This window comes from Diplotaxodon limnothrissa, linkage group LG3, assembly GCF_057381915.1.
Source record: "Diplotaxodon limnothrissa isolate DT_005_m linkage group LG3, D_limnothrissa_male_GT1.1, whole genome shotgun sequence".
In the NCBI taxonomy this organism is placed as follows: Eukaryota; Metazoa; Chordata; class Actinopteri; order Cichliformes; family Cichlidae; genus Diplotaxodon; species Diplotaxodon limnothrissa.
Window position 1 is genome coordinate 23,341,949 of NC_140598.1, and position 23,247 is coordinate 23,365,195.

Sequence of the window (23,247 nt, forward strand, 5' to 3'; positions counted from 1 at the left end):
TCTCAACAGGTGCATTTTAGAGACAACAATGAGACAACCCTCAAAACAGGAATGATTTTACAGCTGGAGGTTAGTGACATGTTTCCCTTCTCATGTTTCACTAGTTTTGCATTTGGCTTTCTGATTCTGATACTACAATTGGCAGGTCCACCTCTGCCACCCTGCTGGAGAGCAGGTTCAGTCTGACCACAGGTCTAACGAGACGTGGAGAACTTTATGCTGCCTTTAAAATAATTCAGTATGACTAGTTTAGTGATGGGTCAGTAATGGTAACTGACCCTTAACCATGGACGGAAGCACAGACCTCTACAGGCTTGGCAACAACAGACCGTACTCTGGTGCAGTGGATCCTGGTTCCTCCTGATGCACGACAATGCCAGGCCTCATGTGGCAACACTAAATCTAAGAGAATGAAGGAACTGATACCACTGACTGGCCCACATTGCTCACCTGACCTAAATCCAACAGACCACCTCTGGATGTTATATTTATAGAAAATTCAGTCGATTTTCTAATTAAAGCACCAGTGCAGGCAAAGCTCTCGGCACTCTGAACCACACCTCATGAGATTTCAACATACAGTTAAAGTGTGAGCAATATGGAAGCTCTGTGATTTGTATCTGAGCTGGTTCCCAGTAAAGTCTGAACTGGGACTGTGTGTGATGCAGAGAGGTGGAGATTGGAGGTCTTGATTGAACTACAAAGCTTGTAATCATGTTTCCTGTTGTTTGAACTGTGTGTGTTTGTGTTCAGACTTTAAACCAGAGCCAGACATCGTCTACTCTTCACTGAAGTAGTGTACCAGTCCAACCGCTGACATCCAGCTGCTGGTCTCTAACTGGTCCCCCCAGCACCTCAGACCAGAGGACATCCACATGTTACAGATGTTTATATGTTTTATGTCTTTTTATTACTGAATTAGACTATGATGACCCAGAACTACTTATTAGAAGTCAGTTCATTGACTTGGTGTTTGTTGGCTTTTGTTCCTACAGCAGTTTCTCTGCAGGATTAATAAACTTTTGGTCTCACATGTTTTCCTCCTGTGGTTCTGTGGGTTTTATGGAGCTACAGCTGTTTGTATACACTGAACAAAAAGCTTTATAGCTGCATCCTGACTCCTGACACTACAACACATCACACTGACACACACATTACATTTCTTTGTCTCTGTAACACCTGGATTACAGATGTTAACTCATTCACTGCCAGCCAGTCAACGTAAGTTTTTCAATTGACGTCTATAGACGTCAATGGCAGTGAATGAGTTAAGTGTCCACCCAGCCTCGTGTCTCCTTCACACACACAGACAAACTGAATCCAGATGAAAATAATCCTAATAGACCAGGCCAAACACCTGGGCAACCTGACCTTCAACATCTGGAACAACATGGTCTCCTACACTCCTCTCATTCTGGACCCAAACACTGCTCATCCAAAACTCATCCTGTCTGAAGATCTGACCAGTGTGAGATATGGAGGAGAGAAGCAGCAGCTTCCTGATAATCCAGAGAGGTTTGATTTGTTCTGCTCTGTCCTGGGCTCTGAGGGCTTTAACTCAGGGACTCACAGCTGGGATGTTGATGTTGGAGACAGTGGATGGTGGGTTCTGGGTGTGTTGGCAGAGTCTGTGCAGAGGAAGGGAGTCATACTGTCTGGATTATGGATAATATGGTTTAATGGAATTAAAAGTAAATACTCAGCATGGTCACCATCAGCAGAATCTGCTCTCTCAGTCCAGAAGAAGCTCCAGAGGATCAGAGTGAATCTGGACTGGAACAGAGGAAAGCTGTCGTTCTCTGATCCTGATACTAACACACACATACACACCTTCACACACACTTTCACTCACAGGATGTTTCCATACATTCAAACTGATGATGAAGTGAAGGTGTGTCTGTTGAAGGTGTCAGTGTCAGTGCAGCAGATGAGTTGAGGATGATGATGTTTCTAATGTTGTTTCCTGTCAGTGAGTTGACGCTGTTAAACTGCAGCTGTCCTCCTGCTGCCTCGTTGTTCCAAAGCTCTTTGTTTCTCTTTTAGTTTCACTGTTTCTTTCTGTTTCTGCTGTCCACCTTTTCACATGGAAAATCATTTCACTGTTTCTCACTGAATGACTCCCCAAACTAGATTTGAAATTCTATCAAGTTTCTAATCATTACAAGTGATTCATGTTTCTATTTGATGTGTAAATGGAGATGATTTAGTTTGCTGGGATATGGACTGACATGTGTTGAATGGGAGGAGCAGTTTGTTGTTGTCTTCTTGTCTGTTTATGACAACAATAAATATGTTGTTGAAACAATGATTCATGTTTAACTCCATATATGAAATGTTTCTGCTCTTTGAATTCTGTTTGATTAAAGACTTTCTTCATGACACAAATGAGATTTCAGTGTATTAATAGAATAGCTTGTAGCTCTGTGTGTCCAGCAGGGGGCAGAACACCTCCAAACTGTGCCAGCAGCTCTCACTGTGAGCTCAGACGTTTGTGGACACTCAGTTTGTTTGAACATAGTAAATAATCAGAGCTTCTCACACTGTTTATGGGGACACCACCTGCCCGAGGGTGTACTGTGTCAGAGAGGTGGTGTATGGTGCTGGGTGTAGTCTCTCTGCTGGTTCACAGTTTTTACTGAGGAGCTGTGTTCATGTCAGGAAGGTTTCGTCTGATCACTGTGGTGCAGTTTGGTTTACTCTGTTTCTGAGTGTTTGTAGGATCAGTCTCTGCAGGTCACCTGATACCTGGCAGTGAAGTGTTTATAAATCAGCTCCGTCAGATTTAATCCAACAGAATAACATGTAAAACACTCCAGGGCTTTTACTCTGAAACTTTCTCCAGAGCTGTCTGGAGTTTTCTTACATTAAAATATTCTGGGATTACCAGACTGTCCACATCATGTGTCCTACAAAACTTTCATCCACAAATATACCCTGACATTAAACCCAAATAGATGTGAGAGCAAGTCATTAGTATCAGTACTGTGTGTGTGTGTGTGTGTGTGTGTGTGTGTGTGTGTGTGTGTGTGTGTGTGTGTGTGTGTGTGTGTGAGAGAGAGAGAGAGAGATATTCAGGTAACTTACTGGGTTACTGCACATGCTCACACCTTTTCAGCACAACAGGTGCAGTTTGGTGTTTTACTGCCTCCTGCTGGAACAATGATGGCAGCTCTCAAGACTTTATTGGTTATTGTCATTTCGTGTTACACAGCCTGAAACGAAATACTGTTCCTCAGCAGCCTCTACAGTGCAATAACCAATATATTTTAAAAAGAATAAATACAGTTTAAAGGGAATAAGTTTAAAAAAGAGCAGCAAAAAAGGCATAAATAGCTTAAAATCCAAGTTCTAAAAAAACTTCCAGTTTTTATTAATATTTTATTATTTATCAAATTATTATAAACTAAAAATATTTTTTACGTGATAAACGACTTCAGTGCTTCGTCCATGACCTCCTGAAGGTAAAGGGCCCAAAGAGCCAATCAGCAGCTCTGAAACAGGAAATATGACTCATGGAGAAGTTCACAACAGTTTCAGCTGCCAATTGTACTCATCACCATGGAGACTGTCTCCATGGTGGAGGCAGAGTGACAGTGTTGTAGATGCTGCATTTTGAAGCCTCAGTGTTTATATTTTTGTTCACAGCCATGTAGACAGAGAGGCAGAGAGAGACAGTGCTGTCACTGAGCTACATGTGTCAGAGCTCAGATGAGGCCCACACATGTGTGTTATCTGTTGTTGCTACACACAGTTAAGATATGGAACATGTGAACATGAGACATATGAAGAGACTGAACAGATAAAATGTCCTTTATATCCATCAGTGACTTTTTATTCTTTTAAACTTGTTCTGCTTCTTTTTGACTCGAGTTAGTGTGACACTGATGGAGCTTCTTGCTGCAGTGTGTTTGGGTTTGGCTGATAACACTGGTCATGCATGTTTCCTTCATGCTCTGTGGTAAAAGTGCATCAGTCTGCAGCTCTGTGGCCGCCCTTCTTCTTTTTCTCAGAAACTTCCTCATTCCTTTGTTCTCACTGTTTTGCAGCAGAGGTGTTAAAATAAAATAAAAACTGTGAAAAGTTGCTGCTATTTATAAAAAGACACCATTTAATGCTTTTAATAAGCTTAAAAGAACAGAATGAAATGTCTCCATGACTGTAGTGTAATAATATCACAGCACTGTTGCAGTAATTTTAATGTGTTTATTGTACAGAGACTGATTCAGCTGTGATCTACTCAGCAGTGAGAACTGAAGACGTCCGTTATGGACAAACAACCATCAGAACAAGGAGGCCCAGGTACAGCTGCTCTTTATCTTTGACTGTGGACAGAGACAAGTGTTTCCCTTTTTACATGGTAAAAAGAAGATGACCACTGAAGGTGGAATGGTGAAAATGATTTCATATATTTTAAAACTAACCCAGAGACATAAAAACACCTGATCTCCAGTCTCTAGACGCAGTGAGGCTCCATTAGAAGCTGTTCCGAAATGTGAGGCCTGACGCTCCCACGCTGAAAAATGCGTTCTCCATTCTTAAACAACACAACAGCTGCACCGTGTTTTAGTTATAGCAGCAAGTCAAAACAAACGATTTTATCGGAGGAATTCTCACCTTTTACCTTTGGGCCAGTATTCGTAGAACATTCAGTGTTAACCTGTTCATAGGCCCTAGAATGTTGAATTCAGGATCCAGCAGATGTTTGTGAGGTACATTTTGGAAGAGCTGGATAAACATCGTCTAACTTTTCTTTGCTCTCCAGTATCATTGCAGGAAAATGCAGGTTTTATTAAAACTGTGACAATTTAACACTCAATCCCAAAAACAGACTTGACATGTTTCCATGAAGACTGCTTCATAAATCAACAGCTCTGAAAATCCATTAAAAACAGTAATGTAGAACATGATCGCTCTCACTCTGTGTCTCTAAAAAACCCAGCAAACTGGTGATCACTTCAACAAAATGGGCATAGTTTATGGCTTTATCAGCTGCAACATCATGTAGCACCTGGATCCCCACCCTGCAGGCCCTACGTGTCTGACCTCCAAGCCTTGTTGCATATGTCCCTCTGAGGTCCTTGTGCAGTAGCAGTAGCTGTACTAGTAGAACAAGAAGTAGTGGCAGTAAGAGTATTAGTATTGTGCAACAACCAGGCTTCAAGAGCAGTCACTCTTCTGGCTTACAAATGGTGAAAACATGTCATATGCACATGCCACACTCTTAACTGTGAATCAGAAATTTTGAGAGGCGAATTTGAAAAGCAGTTTAAAATTCTGGTTTGGCATAGACCAGAGGCGGAGCCAGACATTTGAAACACCCGGGGCTTAGCCCTAAAGGGTAGTATGCATGTGGGTTTTGTTTTTTTTGTTTTTTTTTTGTTTGTTTTGTTTTTTTGGGGTTTTTTTTTTTTGGGGGGGGGGGGGGGGGGGGGGTTAGAAATGACTGAATGATTAATTGGCTCTGTTTGGAGTTTTGTTCAAAAAAGAATGACTTCATATAGGGAAAAAATATATATCACATGTGCAGGACACCTTAAACTAGTTTTTTAATTAAGCAGCAAGGCAGAACAAAATCAGGGCTGTATCAAGACACGAGGACTAAACCTCAATTCAACCAGACCCAGAACTGATCCAGAATTAAAACAGGACTACAACAGTTCAAAACCAGGACTACTGAGGACTTAACCAAGACAGAACCAGAATCAGAACTAGATGATAGTAGAACTAAAAATCATCATAGACCTGCACTACACTTATTTTTTAATTCTACCAAAGTACAATATTTAGATTCAGAAAATTTTTTATCCGAGGTTCGACTAGCTGCCCTTTTTCTCCGGTTCTGTTCATAATTTTTATGGACAGGATTTCTAGGCGCAGCCAAGTGGCGGAGGGCTTTCACTTTGGTGGCCTCAGAATCTCATCTCTGATTTTTGCGGATGATGTGGTTCTGTTGGCTTCATCGGGTGAGGGCCTCCAGCTCGCACTGGAATGCTTTGCAGCCGAGTGTGAAGCAGCGGGAATGAGGATCAGCACCTCCAAACCTGAGGCCATGGTTCTCAGCCGGAAAAGGGTGGAGTGCCCACTCCGGGTCGGGGATGAGTTCCTGCCCCAAGTGGAGGAGTTCAAGTATCTCGGGGTCTTGTTCGCGAGTGATGGGAGAAGGGAGCCAGAGATCGACAGACGGATTGGGGCTGCAGCTGCAGTAATGCAGACGCTGCACCGGTCCGTCGTGGTGAAGAGGGAGCTGAGTGCAAAAGCGAAGCTCTCAATTTACCGGTCGATCTACGTCCCTACTAGGGCTGGGAATCGTCACTGATTTCTAGAATCGATTCGATTCCGATTCACAAGGTCCCGAATCGATTCGATCCACGATTCGATTCAATTCGATTCGATTCGATTCGATTTTGAATCAGTCCGAAATATTATTATATGAACCATAATATATATAAAATTATGATAATTCACCTTGTATATGTACTGTCAAAAGAACCCTCTAAGCCTTGTGAATGAATTACATAAATTTCAAAATTAAGAACAGATACTAAAGCAGTTAAATAATGTAATTTTTAATTAACATTAGTATATATATTTTTTCATACATACATTTCAAGTGGATCAGGGATCCAGTGCAAATAGAACACATCTTTTGTAAACATCAGTAAAACCTCAGAGAAATAGTTTTGCTGTTAGTGTCTCACACAGCTTTTCTGAAATCCACTATTGTGTTTTGGAGACACACAGTATAACACAGCATGTACAAGTGAACTGACAGAAACTGACCGATCAGAAAATGAAAAACTGCCTTTTAAAATACTTCAAAAAATGAAAACATATTGAACAGTATTGTAAAACCTCTGTGAAACTAATGCAATTTAGCCTTATTTATAACTACCCTCTCACTTCTTTGAGACTGTAAGGTTTTTCTGCAAGAAGAGAAGCTGGTCTACATGTTGTGGAGTCAGGCAGCTCCTTTGTGCGGTAACAATGTCACCAGCAGTTGAAAACACTCGTTCAGAAGGAACACTGGTCCCAGGTATGGAAAGATACTGCTTTGCTTGTAGAGCCAAGAGAGGATACTCCCTTTCATGGTCCCTCCACCAGATCAAAGGATCCTCAGAAAGTGCAACAGGCTCAACGTCCCTGTATCGATTCACTTCTTCCTTTGCCTTCTGAGTTGGTGTTTTCTGTGGTGCTGTGGTTTTTGTTGAGTAGGCTGGCCCAAGGAGAAAAATTAATGCAGAGTCCTTTGACCTCTTAATTGGAGGGGCATAATCCACTTCATCAACACCACCAAGAGAGATGTCAGGGACAGTTTCCTCAGATGTGTCACCATCAGACTGTCGCTGTAGAAAAATGAAAACTTAATTAATAAAGAAATTACTATTTATATTCTAACTCGAGTAGTGCAAAAAAACCAATCATTTTTTGTTTTTGTTTCTGTAACTCACAATAGCTGTGTCCACGTTCTCCAAACCTGCTGCTTCCAACACCAACTGAGAGAATGTCTTTTTACATGTCTCTTTGGACAAGAATGGCAGGGCCTTAAAGCGAGGATCTAATGCTGATGCAATGTAGAGCTTGTCCTTTAGGGCCACATATCTTGAAAAGAGATTTTGCACATTTAACTCAGTTTATTATGTTGGATATAAATGTGCATGGTTACATACACTCATGCAAGATCAGAAACATTAATATACGACTTTGTTTCCATAATTTATATATAAACATCTATAGATAGATAGATATAAAATCAAAAGGCCTATTACTAGACAAGAGGGCTTAACTAACATTTTTATAATATATATATTTTTTCACTATAATAAGAATTTTCATGTAATACATGCATCCATACAGTTACACTCATTCATGGCATATACACACAATTCATAAACATACCTTGACTTCAAGTTGTCGTATACAGCAGTCTTGAGGTCTTTAATCAGTGAGGAGTCATGAGAGACACTGATCATCTTCTCCAGCAGCTGTGCATGCAGAGGTGCAATGATGGAAAGGGTCGGGGACTTTTCTTCAGACATAACCAGTGTGGCTGCTTTCAGCGGCTTCAAAGCTTTCACTATATCTTCTCCATCAGTTATGTCAGCCTCTGTAAGACTACAGAGATTACTGTCACTTCTCCTCACTTCAGGTGAGAGTAGAGCTGCAGAGATTGCTGGTTGTTGCTCTAGGAAGCGTTCCAGCATCTCCAATGTGCTGTTCCATCTGGTCACCCCATCAGTCACCAGCTTATGGGCAGGTAGATTCAGTATCTTTTGCTTCTCTTTAAGCTTGCGACTTGCAACAGTGCTGCGATGAAAAAAGGATGCTATGCGTCTCACTCGGCCAAGCAGCTGAGCAACAGCTGGAACTTTCAGTCCTGCTTGTGAAGCTAAATTGAGTGTGTGGGCAAAACAACCAATGTGCAACCAGCCCGTTATTTCTACAGCTCGCACCATATTTGCAGCATTGTCAGTTACGATGACTGGATTTTTGTTTGTAAGCTCCCATTCTTCGATTGCTTTGAACATAATTTCATATAAATTAGCTGCTGTGTGGCTTGCTTCGGTGGTTCTTGTCTGTAAGACATGAGACACGAGTCTCCACTCCTGGTCGATATGGTGTGAGGTGATAGTCAGGTAGTTATCTGTTGCTCTGGATGTCCAGCTGTCACAGGTTATAGCGACTCTCTCTGCTGACTTGAGTGAGGCTGTAACATCGTGTTTCACTTTTTCATACATGTTTGGGATTACCACTTCACTCAAATGTTTGCGTGATGGTAAAACATAGCGTGGTTCTAGCGTATTAATGAGGTTTTGGAAGCCATCATTTTCAACAACGCTGTACGGACGTATATCTTTACATATGAAAGTTGCCACAGACTGGGTTATTTTTTGGGCACGTGGAGAAGTGGATGCCAACTTCACTGCAAATGCCTTTTCGAGTGAGCGTTGCTTGGTGTCGGCCGTTTTTGCTAGCGGGATATCTGGATGATGCCTCGTTAAATGATTTCTGAGATTTGTGGTATTTCCACAGTGCTTTACCTCCATTTTGCACATCTTACATACGGCTTTGCTTTTGTCCGGCTCTTCACTGTCTTCACAGTTCTTAAATCCAAAGTGTTGCCAGACATCTGCCTTTAGGCTCGGTGGCACATTCCCAGGAGTAGCCATGATGGTTCATGCGTCCAGGTCACTTAACTCTCGCGTGACTTCCTCATGTTAACCGCTTGCAAGTTTCATACGCGGCAAACTACATATGTATAAAAAAAAATCGAATTCCGGATTTAATGAATCGATATCGTTTTATTCCAGTTAGAATCGATTTTAATCGATGAATCGATTTTTTAAACCCACCCCTATTAAGGATTACCGTATGAAACAGGGCTGCTGATGAACTCGTCTGCATTAGCGCTGTCCTCTGTAATCTGATGGAGACTCTGCAGTCCCATTTGCACAAGGCAGCACTTCTATTTCCCAGGGCCATAGGTTATAACTCTTTTAATTAGATTTAAAGGCTGATGTTGATCTTCCTCTTTCACAGAGGGATAGTGAGTCTGTGTAAGTGGATTTCTCATCCTGATGTCTGACGTGTTTCTTGCAGGCTTCTGTGCAGCTTGGAGGTGACGATTAGACTCAGAACTGCCCAATCAGATGCAGTCTCCAGTTTCCTGGTTTATTAACGGGTCAGTGAGGATCCCGATGCTGGGAATTTGAACTGTCAGTCTAAAGGCTTCTCAGTCCAGACTGGGTGCTGTGTGGAGAAGCACCTGATTCTCTCGGAAAGTATGGCTCCAGTACGTCTGCCTCATGTGGAGCTGAAGTTTCACTTTTTATATGCTGAAGTTTCACTTTTATTGTGATTATTTTTATTTTCAGGTTAAACAAACGCAAATAAAATGACTTAAAGCCTTCCAATGGGCATGCAGCCTCCAGCTCCCAGCTGGTCACTGCAGATGGCCGTCCCTCCCTTAACCTGGTTCTGTTGCAGGTTTCTTAATGTTATAAAAGAGTTTCCTTTACCCACTGTCACCAGTGTTTACTTAAAGATGATTGTGTGATTGTGGGGAATTTCTCCTGAAAGCTATGGGGCCGTTATCCTGCATTTCTGATTAAACGAGAGGAGTGACATCTTTGAGCTGCATCAAGGCTGGACCAGCACTGAACTGTTAAATCGTAATTATATTCATACAGTCCTTCTGTTGCCTTGAAATTTCATAAGTTTCAAAGTTTGACAGAAGAAAGTTACTGACCTCCGTATCCTGTGCAGCTCAGCAATAAAGTGGGAACTGAAAGGAGGTAACAGTCACGTTATTTAGATTTTTCACACTTGGAAAAAGCAGAAGTTGTGAACTTCTGCAACACTACAACCCGCTCTTTTCTCTTCACTCTTTCTCTGTGAGACTGTTGTTGATCTACTTCAGATCATCAATCCCACCCAAAAATGTTTAAACTCTTAATGTTCACCTGGTCTTCGGGGACCCATTTATGGCCAGGGTTAGTTTCATCCACTTGCTATATTTTTTATATCTATCAATGTGTGCATCTAGGTCCTGCTCTCATGAGGTTTTCCACTTGAGAAAGCCAGAAATAGGCCACAAAAGAAAAAGAAGGTGGATGTTAATTCTTTGTCACTACCTGGTGAAGATTAACAGGTCTTCCTTGTTGGTCTTCAGACAACAATTCTGATGGCTAAAGAACCAAATGGGACAGGCAAAAAAAAAAAAAAAAAAATGGAGCATGCCCGCTCCGACCGGCTTTAACGGGTTAACAGACCTCTCTGCATTGAATCATATCTGTTATTAACCTCTGTCTCTCTTCCACAGCATGTCTTTATCCTGTCTTCCTTCTCTCACCCCAACCAGTCACAGCAGATGGCCCCGCCCCTCCCTGAGCCTGGTTCTGCCAGAGGTTTCTTCCTGTTAAAAGGGAGTTTTTCCTTCCCACTGTTGCCAAAGTGCTTGCTCATAGGGGGTCATATGATTGTTGGGTTTCCCTCTGTATCTATTATTGTATGATCTACTTCATAATATAAAGCGCCTTGAGGCAACTGTTGTTGTGATTTGATTTAGATAGGGTTTTAATTTAGATAGTAATGGTTAAAGCTTGTGTTACTGACTCGTTTATAGTACGTTTTGGAAATATGTATATGTTTGTTATGTGCTCTAATGTTATTGTATGTTTGTTTGTGTGGAGGGTTGTGTTTTCATTTTGATTAGTTAACCCCCATACTTGGGCTAGTCCGGATGCTCACCTGAATAGGTAGAGTATAAAAGAAAGCCATTTTGTTTTTAGTCAGTTGGTGTTTGTGCTGTTAACATGTGCCTTCTTTAATAAAGTACACCTTAGCGTTAAGGTTGTTCTTGTCCAATTCTTGGTCTTCAAAGTTTAAGACCACGGTAATGTTTACAAATTCACGCCAGTTAGGTGTGTTTGATTTAACCCAGTAGTTGAATAAGTGGGCGTTGGTCAAGACAAAGTTGTCAAATAGCACAAACTCTGTGCCTTGCTTTATGAAGGAACCAGTTATGAGACAAACTGACTCGCTCAGTTCGAGCAGCAACATAACACTGCGAATTTCAGTAAAAGACTATCGGCTCTTTCCAAAGTTCTCCATTCTGTATTTCACTGCTTCCTGGAAAGAATTTCTGGGGAATCTACTCTCCATCCATTGTTTCAGACGCGGACACTGCTGACAAAGTAGATCGTAAACCTCCTTACGGTCAATGTTGCTGCAGTTTCTTTGATTAGGGTTTTTAAACACAATCCGTTCTGCTGTGCTACATGTAACACCGTCATTGCACCTCTGCGCTTTGCATTATTTGATGCATGTGGAGGTTTCTGCTACCATGGGATGGCTACATCTTTTATTTCTGTATCTGCTCCTTGTGGAAAACATATTTTGGATTTTCTTATTGTCCAGATGATCAATTATGTCTGTGCACTCAGTCTTACGTTCGTCATTGATGTTAACCAGCTCAAAGTAGCCCAGGGTCATCGGTGAAGCGACCGTCTCTTTCAGAACCTCGGCCGCAGTTAGTCCCTTCTCCCACAAAGATACTTGAACTGTTTTAAAGCGTCATTTAAAAAAAACAACTTCTCTCTTTTTTGGCATTTAGTCCCCCCTTCTGTAAAAGACAGAATAGTAATCTCTCACCTTAACCATCTTCTTATATTTATTGAAAGGCCTCCGTGCAAGGTTGAACACAGTTAGTGTTGCGTGTGCCGTCTGAACTGGATTTCAGTCTGAACTGATGTCCGTGTTGGTCCTGCAGAAAATCCGAGTTGGAAAAGGTAGAAGTTTTTCATGTTGCATAAACAAAATGTATTTCATTTTGTTCATAGTCTATTTAAAGCCATGATCCTTTTCTTATCGCTTTCACTGGAGTGGGTAAAATGAGTCTGCAAAGTTAAAAAAAGAGATTTACATTTATTGTTTATTACTTTTATTGGACATCATCCGATCCCATTTATACACATTTAGGATGTACAATAGATGAGAATGACATGGTCAGCTGAAACTAAAAATTCAGCTGAAACCAGGCCAAGAAGATGAAAATTCTGTTGAAAATGGGTGAAGAAGCAGAACAATGCTACTGAAAAGTTGTAAATAAGCAGAACCTTGCGCAGAAAAGAGGTCACAAAGCTGAAGTTTCTGCTGACAACAGCTGAAGAATCTGGAATTTTGCTGAAAAGGGGTGAAGAAGCTGAAATTTGTGTTGAAAAGACTTTTAAAAAAGTTTAACTGCAAACTGAAAAAGAAATGTTGCCATCAGCGGGACTTAAAACCCAGGCCTCCCACTCTGAGAATGGCTGCTCATCTCACTGAGCTAAGACACACCTCACCATGCAAGAAAAATCAGTGATCACACTTGTCATGTGGTCCATTAATTTCAATGGGCCAAAAAATTGCAAAAACAGCTTAATATTTCAAAAGGTATAACCGTTATGATCACCAAAATATACTGCAGTCTTGCGTAAAGATGAAGTGACTTCGTACAGCCCCGATTTGCAGACGCTGTGCACAGAGGTTCAGGAGCAGAAGTCCCATTGTACCAGGGCAGACCCGACGATGTTTACATGAACACGCTTTTTAGCATTTCTCAATTGACCACTTGTGACACATGGTTGCTGCACCCACTGGGAGATGGATTATGAGTTTCTGAGAATTTCAGAGATCCTTTGTGTTAAGTCTAATTGTTGAATGTTATCATTATGCTTCTTAAATTTGTAAGGTCTGAGTTCAATCTATAGGATCAAGACATTCCTTTGTCTCTGACCACTGTGCTGGGAGAGGCTTTTATTGCAGATACATCCTATCTGGAAAATCTGTTTCTGGTGATGTTGCTTCCTACTTATATGACCCTTTTGGTCAGCAGGAGGTCACACACACACACACACACACACACACACACACACACACACAGTGCCTTGTCTTAGAACCATTTGGGGGGTTTTACGTGGGAGGTGCTGTGATGTGTATTGTGTGTATTGTGCTAGCAAGTAAAAGATGTTCATCTTGTTTTTGTCGTTAACAAGAATACGTTTCTAAACCAGCAGGGCTTGTGGAAACACAGGCCCAACACTTACAGATGAAGGTCATGTGAAGGTAGGTGTAAAGCATCTGATTTACTGTTGGCTGGTTTCATCTGTGAAAAAACAGCATATGAAATGAATTCAAGAGAAGCTGTCAGGCTTTATCTGACACAATATAAAGACGAAAATCACCTCCATCACAAAGAGGAAGTGTACTCAGTTACTCTCCTCTACTCTGATTTCTTGTAATTTACAGGAAGTTGCTGAATACCTGATGTGTTCATGCAGTCAGTGACTCTTGGCTTTATTCTAAAACTGTCATTCTCACTAATCCAGTCAAGTTTTTGTCGAAGACTGTTTGACAGATAGGAGATGGAGGCTAAACTCAGTATTCTGGGGATAAAACTTAAACTCAAGAGCAGCTTTAATACTCCAGTGATCGGTCTGTCCGCACAGCAGATACAGGTTCATAATTTTATCAACACATCCATCCACAGATGTAAATCCAGAGCAGCCATGTTTACCCACAGCATTATATTACAGAGGAAGATGTATATTAGTTGCTCAAAGGCACTTCAAAAATAGAGGTTTGTCTGTGATTGCAGGGACAAAAACAATGAAAAAAACGCATTCAACAGGTATATGTGTAAATCTTTATTCAATTCAATTAAATTTTATTCATATATCACCAAATCACAACAAAAGTCACCTCAAGGCGCTTTATTTGCCCTTACATTCTGCTCATATTTCATTCATTCACAGAAAGAATTCCCTCATTATCATTGTCTTTAAAAAAATGCCCTTTCCTTTGCAGAGATATAACAGTGTTCATAAAGGCACAGTGGACACATGAACCAAACAACACAGAAAACACCAAGAGGCTGTTTAAAGAAGGCCACAGAGAGAGGAGTAAAAAAAGTCGAGCAGGGTGGAGCACTTCAGTCATGTAGGTGGAGGCTTCACACCGTCAGGCCATAAAAATAAGAACCATGATTTGAACTGAACCTGAAACAGTCAGTGCAGAAGCTTTAACAGTGGAGTGATGTTTGGAGTTAGAGCTTTGGTCAGACCAGACAACAGAGCATCAGTTCATCAAACTGGCTGCTGATTAAAAATGGTCCTTACTGCTGTGATGATTAATGCCACACTGTTGTTCTTTCATGTGTTAATGTAATGTACTCATGTGTTTATGTGAGTGTCACTGACCAAGTTCTGTATGAACCACACATTCAAACATTTGCAAATATGTGATATCTTGATAAACCGAGCAGATATTTGAACTTTCCACAGCTACATTCTCGCCTGAAAATATGTTAAAAGTTTATTTTGTGACCCAGAAAGATTAATAAGAGTAATATTAAAAACTTAGTAGCTGCCGACATTGTTGAAAACTGGAATTGGCTGGGCCGCGCTATGAATTCTGGGATACGGTGGGCCACGAAGGACACACCCGACCCATCCTTCAAATTCGGGGAAAAGGAGAAGAGATTTGTCAGCTGCATTCGGAGAAGTCTACGAATTTGGACAGCCTTCGTCACGTCGCTGTGACATAATCGGCCTACAAATGCAGCCTCAAGAGGATGCAGCCCATGAATTTGGACACCCCTATAACAGTTTGTAAAACCTCTTAAGTCTGATGAGATGGATTTACAAACTAAAAAAATGTCAGGCAAAGAGAAGATTTTTTTTATACAAAGTGTTTTCCAGTGGGCTGTACTTAAGGAGGAAAAAGTCACATGAAGCTAATAAACAATCACACCAACATAAAATAATTAATTTGCCTAACCTAAACCAACACAAAAACACTCACTGATCCTGACATTAGAGCTCACAAAAATTCATGTATGTTTGTAACACGGTTTGACTTTGTGTCAGTAAATCTCATGAACAGCCTGAAGATGAATAAACTGTAGTTCAGAGTCACTGACAGACAGCACAGACACACACTGTTGGTCTGAGTGTGAGCATGATGATCATCAGAGATGTCTGCTGGATGTTCAGGAAAGTTCATTGGTGTCTGTCCTTAGATCGTCTGACTCACAGTTCATTTCTGTCTCCTCCTGTCTGACCTGCAGGTGAGAAACAGGTGTGAGGTGTCAGCTGTCAGGTAGGTGATGAGTGAAGAACAGAACAGAATCCATCCCCTTTTCCCTCATAGCAAGCAGGTCTGGCCCGGATCTCGTATCAAGCCGGCACTGCTGGCTGACTTCTGGCACGATAAGACGTTTGTCATCCAGATATGGGCCAGGCCTGCCATAGATGGCACTGTCTATGTGATGTCATGCCATATCTGGCTCGATTGTGGTTTGGTTTATGTGGCCCAGGCTCATAGAAAACAGGCCTGGCCGGGATCCAGCATCAAGCTGGCACTTCTGACTGACTGGTGTCATGGCAGAGTGTATGTCAACCAGATGCGGGCCAGGTCTGGCAATGAGGCACTATTTATGTTCCTATTTTCCTATTTTAGTTAGAAGACCCAAATGCCATGTTGCAATACTATACCGCAATGGTAGCCAATGTTTCAAGTGCACGTTTGACAGGTTTGTGAGTGTACACTTTATCCAAAACCTAGTGAGGGTTTACTCATCTTTGCCAGTGAGTGGATGTAGCTCAGGCGGTAGAGCAGGTCACCTATTGATCGGAAAGTTAGTGGTTCGATCCCTGGCTTCTCCAGTCTGCATGTCATGAGTGCGAGCATATATGAATGTAGTTAGGAAGCACTCAGTTAAGAGAAAGTGTGTGAATGTAGCATGTTGCATAGAGCACTTTGAGTAATCTGGGAGAGTTGAAAAATGCTGTATAAGAATCATTCCATTCACTGTCTGAACAAAGTTTTGTCATGTTGCTTTTGCACTATTATGCACATGTTGTTATTACATGGCTTAATTAAGGTACACATTAGGCTGAATTCTGGGACCAGAGCTGAAAGTGTTCTGGGACAGCACAGGGCCAGCAGTGTGTCTGCAACTGGCCTTGTGCTGGCCCATGTGTGGGTCACCAAAGGGTCGTCATTCTTTGTGGTATGTGGAACATGTGTAAGCACATTGTGTGGCCCAGATTCGGGCCATGCCAATTTTGCTATGTGGATAACAGGTCTAACAGTTCGTTCAGGGTCGGAGGTCATGTTGGTTTCATCCAGCTGATATGCAGATCTGTGAGAGCTCATTAAATAGTGATGGGATTTCCGGCTCTTTTTAGAGAGCCGACTCTTTCGGCTCCCAAACGGCTCTTCAGGTTGTTTTGTTGCTTTAATTAATTTATAATTAACAACAATATAAAATTATGCACAAAGGGGATAACTAATGTAAAAAAAGTGGTTTTATTTATATATGTTTATATATAAATATATACAGTGGCCCCTACAGACAAAGCACGTACAAACTCCAAAACACATTTCTAGCGTTAACTGAACTTCCAAAACAGAGCTACCTAGATCACTTAAATTACACAATTGAAAGCGTGTATTGTTTGTGTATTTATACACAAATAATATATTGTTCATTTACCTGTTACTACAACACACCAAATCCGGTCATTGGTACATCCTGGCTTGTGTAGCCACTAGGTAACAAAAGCTCAACACTGCGCCTAGCGTCCTGGAGCACTTCTGTTTGTGTTTTGTACGTGTTTTGAGTTTTTATGTGCTTCTGAGTTTTAATGTGTTTTGGAGTTTTTACGTGCTTCGGGGTTTGTACGTGCTTTGTCTCTAGCAGCCACCGTAAATATACTTTGATTTATTCACTCCACATAAAATGTAATAAATATATCATATAATACAAAAACCAACTATTCAAATTTCAACTTTTAACTTTAAATTTTCAGCTTTTTCTTTTTAAACAAATTTAAAGTGAAACAACACAAAACACAACACAATTAAACATAATTTATAATATGAAAACAAAAAGATGCATATTCTCTGTCATATGGGCCTGCATGAATAAACTTTCTGAATCCTTTATCATCCACAACTGAAAATAGTTGTGGATGATTACTATACCTTTCTAATGTGATGTTGTTGTCCCTGGCTCTCTTTCTCTCTCTCTCCCTCCCGCTCTGTTCCTGTGCTACTTGAGTGTAACTACTGCCCCTCCCCCCTCTGCCCAGCGCAAAGCACAAGGCTCGCACGTGGAGTGAAGCGGAAAAAAAGTGCGAGAGAGGGTGAGAGAAAGAAGAAATAAAAAACCATGGCTCCCAATAATGAGCCGGCTCGTTTCGTTCACTTCAAAGACCCGGCTCTAAGAGCCGTTTCGTTCACAACCGACACATCACTATCATTAAAACATGCCTGAGACTTTTGGAAGGTCAAATCCTCGAATTTCTGAAAATGTGTTTGTTTATTATGAGGCTGGAACATCTGAACCTTTGATTCAGTGACAACAGCTCTGTCACACCAAACAAAGTACACTGTTTACATAATTTACAATGTTTATATATGAAGCACTTCAAATACTAGGATAATAATACTAAAAGTGCAAACTGAAAGAGGATTCTTTTAACACCTCAGTGAGCTCAGTGTGATTGTGTCATTAACCCTGATAATTATTGAATTAATTATCTTTAATTTCCTAATACAGTTGTTACACAGGCAAACTGGGGTTTGTCAGTGTACAAAGCTCAGCTCGTATGTTCTCAACCATGAATGAATTAATTTTAAAACAAAATTCAGAGGAGATGATGATGTAAGAGAACAACAATTTATCACAGCTGGTCCAGATGTGTCAGGGATCACTGATGATTTCAGCATGAGAGGTTCAAATTTATAATGTGATCAGTCTCCTCCAAAGTTTGTAGAACGATCCAGGCAGTGATTCTGGAATTTGGAAACTGCTTACAGATTAGTAACTCTGCTCAGCTGGTCTCAGGAACATTACAGCAAGAGGGCAGAAACTAGAGCTGGGCGATATAAATTTTTTCATATCACGATATGTTTTTTTCATTTCAGGCAATAACGATATATATCACGATACAAGCCAAATAACTATATTTGTAAGATTTAAATGTGCCGTTGCTCACAAGTAAAATGTGAAATAATCAGCAGCTTGTTTGGATTTAAATATTTATTTCTCATAATAAGTTCAACAGGGTAGATGTACTTAAGGAACATGAGACTTTTTCAGATAAATAAAGGCAAATATTGCAAACTACACAAAAGGCAGCCGCTAAAGCGTTTAAGTTTCAAAATAGAACAAACAAAACAGACTAAATTGTCAATTCCACTTAGAAACAAAATATTAATTCTAAAAATAAATCTTAGTTTGTTTTACAGAAGAACAGACTGTTACGGTCGCTGACCTCTAGTGGCTCTCCCTCTGTAGAGGAGTGTCTTTTCTCCTTTTCTTGTGTTGCAGGTCTGCCTCATGAGCCACAGCTGAGGTGTGTTCGTCAGCCACGGCATATAGTCTGCCATCCTAAACTGCCACACGCCTGCCACTTCCCCCATTTTTGCCGGAGCTGTATTGTTTTGGGCAGCGGGCCTTAGTGTGTATGCGTGTGCGACCTTAAACTCTGTGAAACTTTGGTTTTCTTTCTTTCATTGTAAGCAAAGGTGTGCCCTTACTGTGTTAATTAGTTCATTGTTGTGGAAGCAGGTAGGGGTTCTCTGCCATTTTAGTTTCAACTGTTTTCTCCTGTTTTTGGTTAGACAGGGAGCTCAGCCATTGTATCTTGTTTTGGTTAGTGAGTACTTGGTTTGATTTCTAGCTAAAGGGGGTGTTTTGTTTGTTTTGGCCTTGGAGACCCTGAAGAAAAGAGCTTCCCTGTGTTTATTTTTACTGTAGTAGTTTTGGGCAATAAATCATGTTTAATGACATCTATTCTCCAGTAGTTCATGTGTTCTCTTTTACTTTGTGTTACCCCTCACCCCAGTCAACACTTCATTTGTAAGTGGGGCGTAACACAGACAAAATTGACTCACTTTTGTCAATATCAAATAAACTGAGAACTAAAAGGAAGTTCTCAATCTCTCCTTGTTGTATAGCTGAGCTTTTCAAACAGTTTTAACAGTTACTTTAGTCTGACAAAAGCCGAATGACGAATTAGCGCTTCCAGTCAGAGATGAGCATGCTTGTTCTGTTTATTGTATTTCCAGACTTGCTTTCGGCACAATTTACAGTGCGCGCTACTCTGTTTTTTGTCAGACTTGAAAAAGCCGAAATACCTTCACACTACAGAACTTCTATGGCTCTTCCGTTCGACAATCTCATTGGAACCATCATCTGTTTTCTCTTCGGTAACCTTCGGTCACGCTCTCGGTTGATTTTTCTCTAGTCGGCACACTCATTTCCTCCATTACCCGGGCGGCACGGCGGCTGGCTGCTTCCCAAACAAATACACATGTGCGGCTTGGCACTTGTGCTGTACGTAACAAGTCACGTGACGTGACGCTGCGACTGTGATTGGTTTGGCTCTGCGCTAGTTAATTTGGATTGGCTGTTTTTTTTTTTTTTGTTTTTTGTTTTTAAGAGGACAAGACAGATGAGGCCTATCACAATAGTTTAACTTTTCTATCGAGAAAACGTTATTTCGCAATACATATCGTTATCGTTCTATCGCCCAGCTCTAGCAGAAACACAGCTACAGTATTTTGCCTTGATTTAAACATGGCAGACTGACAGCAGCCGTTCTCTCTCTGTAACAGCAACACCTGAAACATGCAGGGAGGACTGAGTCTGCTCAACTACACATGGTTTAAATTCTAAGGTTAAAGCTACCAGGACATAATGTAAGTAAATTAATTAATAAAAAATGAGCTCAGTGTGGAGCCTCACACTCTCACAGATGAGGATGTTTAACACCGATTCCAGAGCGAGCAAGACTGTGCTAAAGAAAACTGATGGAGGCCATCTAAGTGGATGGATGCTTGACTTCAAGCAGTCAGTGATACGGCCCTAGCAGGACCTCCTGAAACTACTATTGTGTGGGTGTGGTGTTCTCTCTTTGCCTCCTACTCTCTTGCTCCGCCCCTCTGTCTCTCTCTCGCTCTTCTCTCTCCCCAGGACACAGCTGCTGCTCATTGGCCTCATTTACCACCTGGGCCCAGTCAGCAATCACCTCTCTGAGGTCATATAAGCTGGGGATGAACTGGATGACAGAGGGTGGTTTTCTCTGGTGTCGCCACTTTGTGTTCTAGGTGTGTGATTGTTCTGCCTGAGTTGTGGAAGCAGTAAAGCTAGCTGCTGCTAGTGACAGGGTGAGCTTGTGGGGCCCCTGGAAGTACCTCCTCGTGGTGTGGAGTTTTTTGTTGTTGCGACCTTTTTCCTAGTGTTATTGGTAAAACAGCGTTGCCGACTCTTTATGTTAAGTTTATCTATAATAAAAACTTTTATTTACTAAACACCTCTGTCTGTTCTCCTTTCATTCTGTTCTGGACCCATTTGTTACCAGTCCGCACACACCCCCTTGACCTTCATCGTGGGGACGTAACAGTCAGTCAGACAGTTAACCCTTCAACACTTATTTTAAAGTTTAGTCTAAATTTGATCAGATGAAGTGTGAGGTTGTGAAGATGTCTCTGACTGCACTGAGAGATGTGTCTGTTGACTTACAAGCTTTGTTCCTCTTGGACTCCTACTATGAAGGGGAAGAAGCGAAAGGAAGGGTATGAGCAGATATGTATGTGTGTTCAGCAATGAAGTCTAATAAAGTGAAGCTAAACTTGCTTAAAGCCATATGAAAGCTCGAAGAATGAAGTTATGATCTAGGCACGAGTCACAGAGCTCAAAAAAGATAAGCAAGCACTCGCTGTTGTTTGGCGCTCTCTGGGAGGACAAGAGCGACGGAATTACCGTTGGATGATTTGAACAAGGACACTGGTATTAACACAATACTCTTATTCTTTATTCAACCAGATAACGAGACACCCCACTGTAAACATGACAAACTATAACATAGACTTTGAACAATGGTACAGTGGTATGTGCAAATACGAGATGGATTCTAGGTGGGATGTAAGGAACATGAAAACTAATGGTATGTTGAAACAACCTTTTTTTTATCACTGACAAGAAAGTGCAAGTACATCAGGATCGCTAAAATCAGCATATGCAGCCTATAAATGTAAAGCCTTCAAGAGCTATGGAAAAAGATTCACCCCCCTGATGATAAGGAAAGGGATCTGCTCAGGTCTAAGATTGGTCAAATTCTTTGGGTGGACAGACCAGATGGAATGTTTAATGCCAGCAGCTTGGCATCAACTATAAAAACTGCAACTGTGCAGACTTTGCATGAAGCAAACTTTATAGTGTGAAAACTGAAATGAACAAAGGTTGCTTTGAATTTTCAGTATCTAGGAAGTGACACTGCTTTGAAGCTGATTGTGTTCAGTGATTCCTCATTCAGAAATCTGTCAGATGGAGGCACACAGGGAAGAGATCGCATCATCTCAGTGGGGAACAGTGGAAGATTCTCACTGCTGGCATGGCAGTCAAAGTGAGTCAAGAGGGTTGTACACAATATACTGACCGGTGAAACACTTGCCATGTCACATGGTATTGAAAATGCCATTTTCCTATCAACGCTACACTCTGAACTCACCACTGTTAATGTAAAACATCCAACACTTATAACCTGTGTCACTGATAATCACTCACTTGTTGATGCACTCAAGTCTACAAAATCAGTCACTGAAAAAATAGTGCGTTTTGAGATAAGCAGCATGAAAGAACCTATCCAGACTCAAAAGGTGGAGCGAGTCCTTTGATGCAACACAAAAGAGTACCTAGCAGAATGCCTTACAAACAAGGAGTTGCTGCTTTCAGGTTACATACGGCACTTAAAGAAGGACAAGGGAAATTTGAGTGCTCAGAAGAGTGGAAAAGCGCTATATAAGAACCAGTCCATTTACCATTTAAGACAAACAGTTTAAAATATCTGTATCTCATATTTCGGCTCTGTGCAGGCAGGAGAGGACCCAAACGCAAACTCACGGGAAACAGGATATAAACTCAAAAGCACTGCTTTATTGCAGACTCAAGGAAAAGATACAAAACTAAACTATACTGGGAAAACACAAACAAAACTTCACAGTGAGGCACACAAGGGAACACACTGCATGTGGGACAACGCGATATAGAACAAAGGGAGACTCTGACATAAATACACAGAAGGTAATGAAGGAAGTGGAAGCACACGGGGAACACAGCTGGGGACAATTACACATGACATCGCAGGGAGGACACGAAAATGAAAATGCTGACACCAGGACGCAGACTTTAAACATAACACAGAGAGAGGCAGAGAGAGAACATGACGGAAAGAGGAAAACAAAGAACACAAGGAGTATGAACAAAGCACAATAACTCACACCACTATATACAAGGTCACTCAGAGGGAGACAAGGGGGATAAAGACACGAGGGGAAATCCAGTAAATTAACCTGAACAACTAAGGACCCATAGAATAACAAATGAACTTAACAAGACAGGAACACAGGAAAACTAAGAACGCTGGATCCGATGACCCAGGATCCTGACACTGTATTATTGTAATGGTATTGTTAGATATTTTAGTATTATGGGAGCATGTACTGGGTACTTCTGTGACCCTATGGGCGACTTCCTTTGGCCTGCTGGTCTGGAAAATCCAACAGTTCATCTATATGTAAAGAAGGCACTTAAACTGGAACAGGCATAGCTGCGTTGATCCTGCCGTGGTATAATAGGACAAGGTGCATTCCTCGAGTGCACATCAAGCTTGCAGCCTGCTAAAGATCACACACAAT

The 23,247-nt window shown here is 41.3% G+C and overlaps 2 protein-coding genes across 2 annotated transcripts in view; one reads left to right on the forward strand and one right to left on the reverse strand.

Annotated features, from left to right (window-relative positions):
- The window catches only part of LOC146635014 (cell adhesion molecule CEACAM5-like), a 152,926-nt gene that overhangs the window by 113,334 nt on the left and 16,345 nt on the right, over nt 1-23,247 (forward strand). The window lies entirely within an intron of this gene.
- Nucleotides 6,758-8,735, reverse strand: LOC146635016 (E3 SUMO-protein ligase ZBED1-like). Its single transcript, XM_085349807.1, has 3 exons — nt 7,897-8,735; nt 7,449-7,599; nt 6,758-7,343 (listed from the first exon to the last, which is right to left on the reverse strand). Exons 1-3 carry the CDS (start codon nt 8,733-8,735, stop codon nt 6,897-6,899), a joined length of 1,437 nt encoding a protein of 478 aa, XP_085205933.1. The 3' UTR covers nt 6,758-6,896.

Coding starts and splice junctions, on each gene's coding strand:
- LOC146635016 (XM_085349807.1), bottom strand. CDS start 8,735: ATGTATGAAAAAGTGAAACACGATGTTACAGCCTCACTCAAGTCAGCA. Junction 7,600..7,896: donor TACGACAACTTGAAGTCAAG/GTATGTTTATGA, acceptor TCTCTTTTCAAG/ATATGTGGCCCTAAAGGACA. Junction 7,344..7,448: donor AGAACGTGGACACAGCTATT/GTGAGTTACAGA, acceptor ATTTTTCTACAG/CGACAGTCTGATGGTGACAC.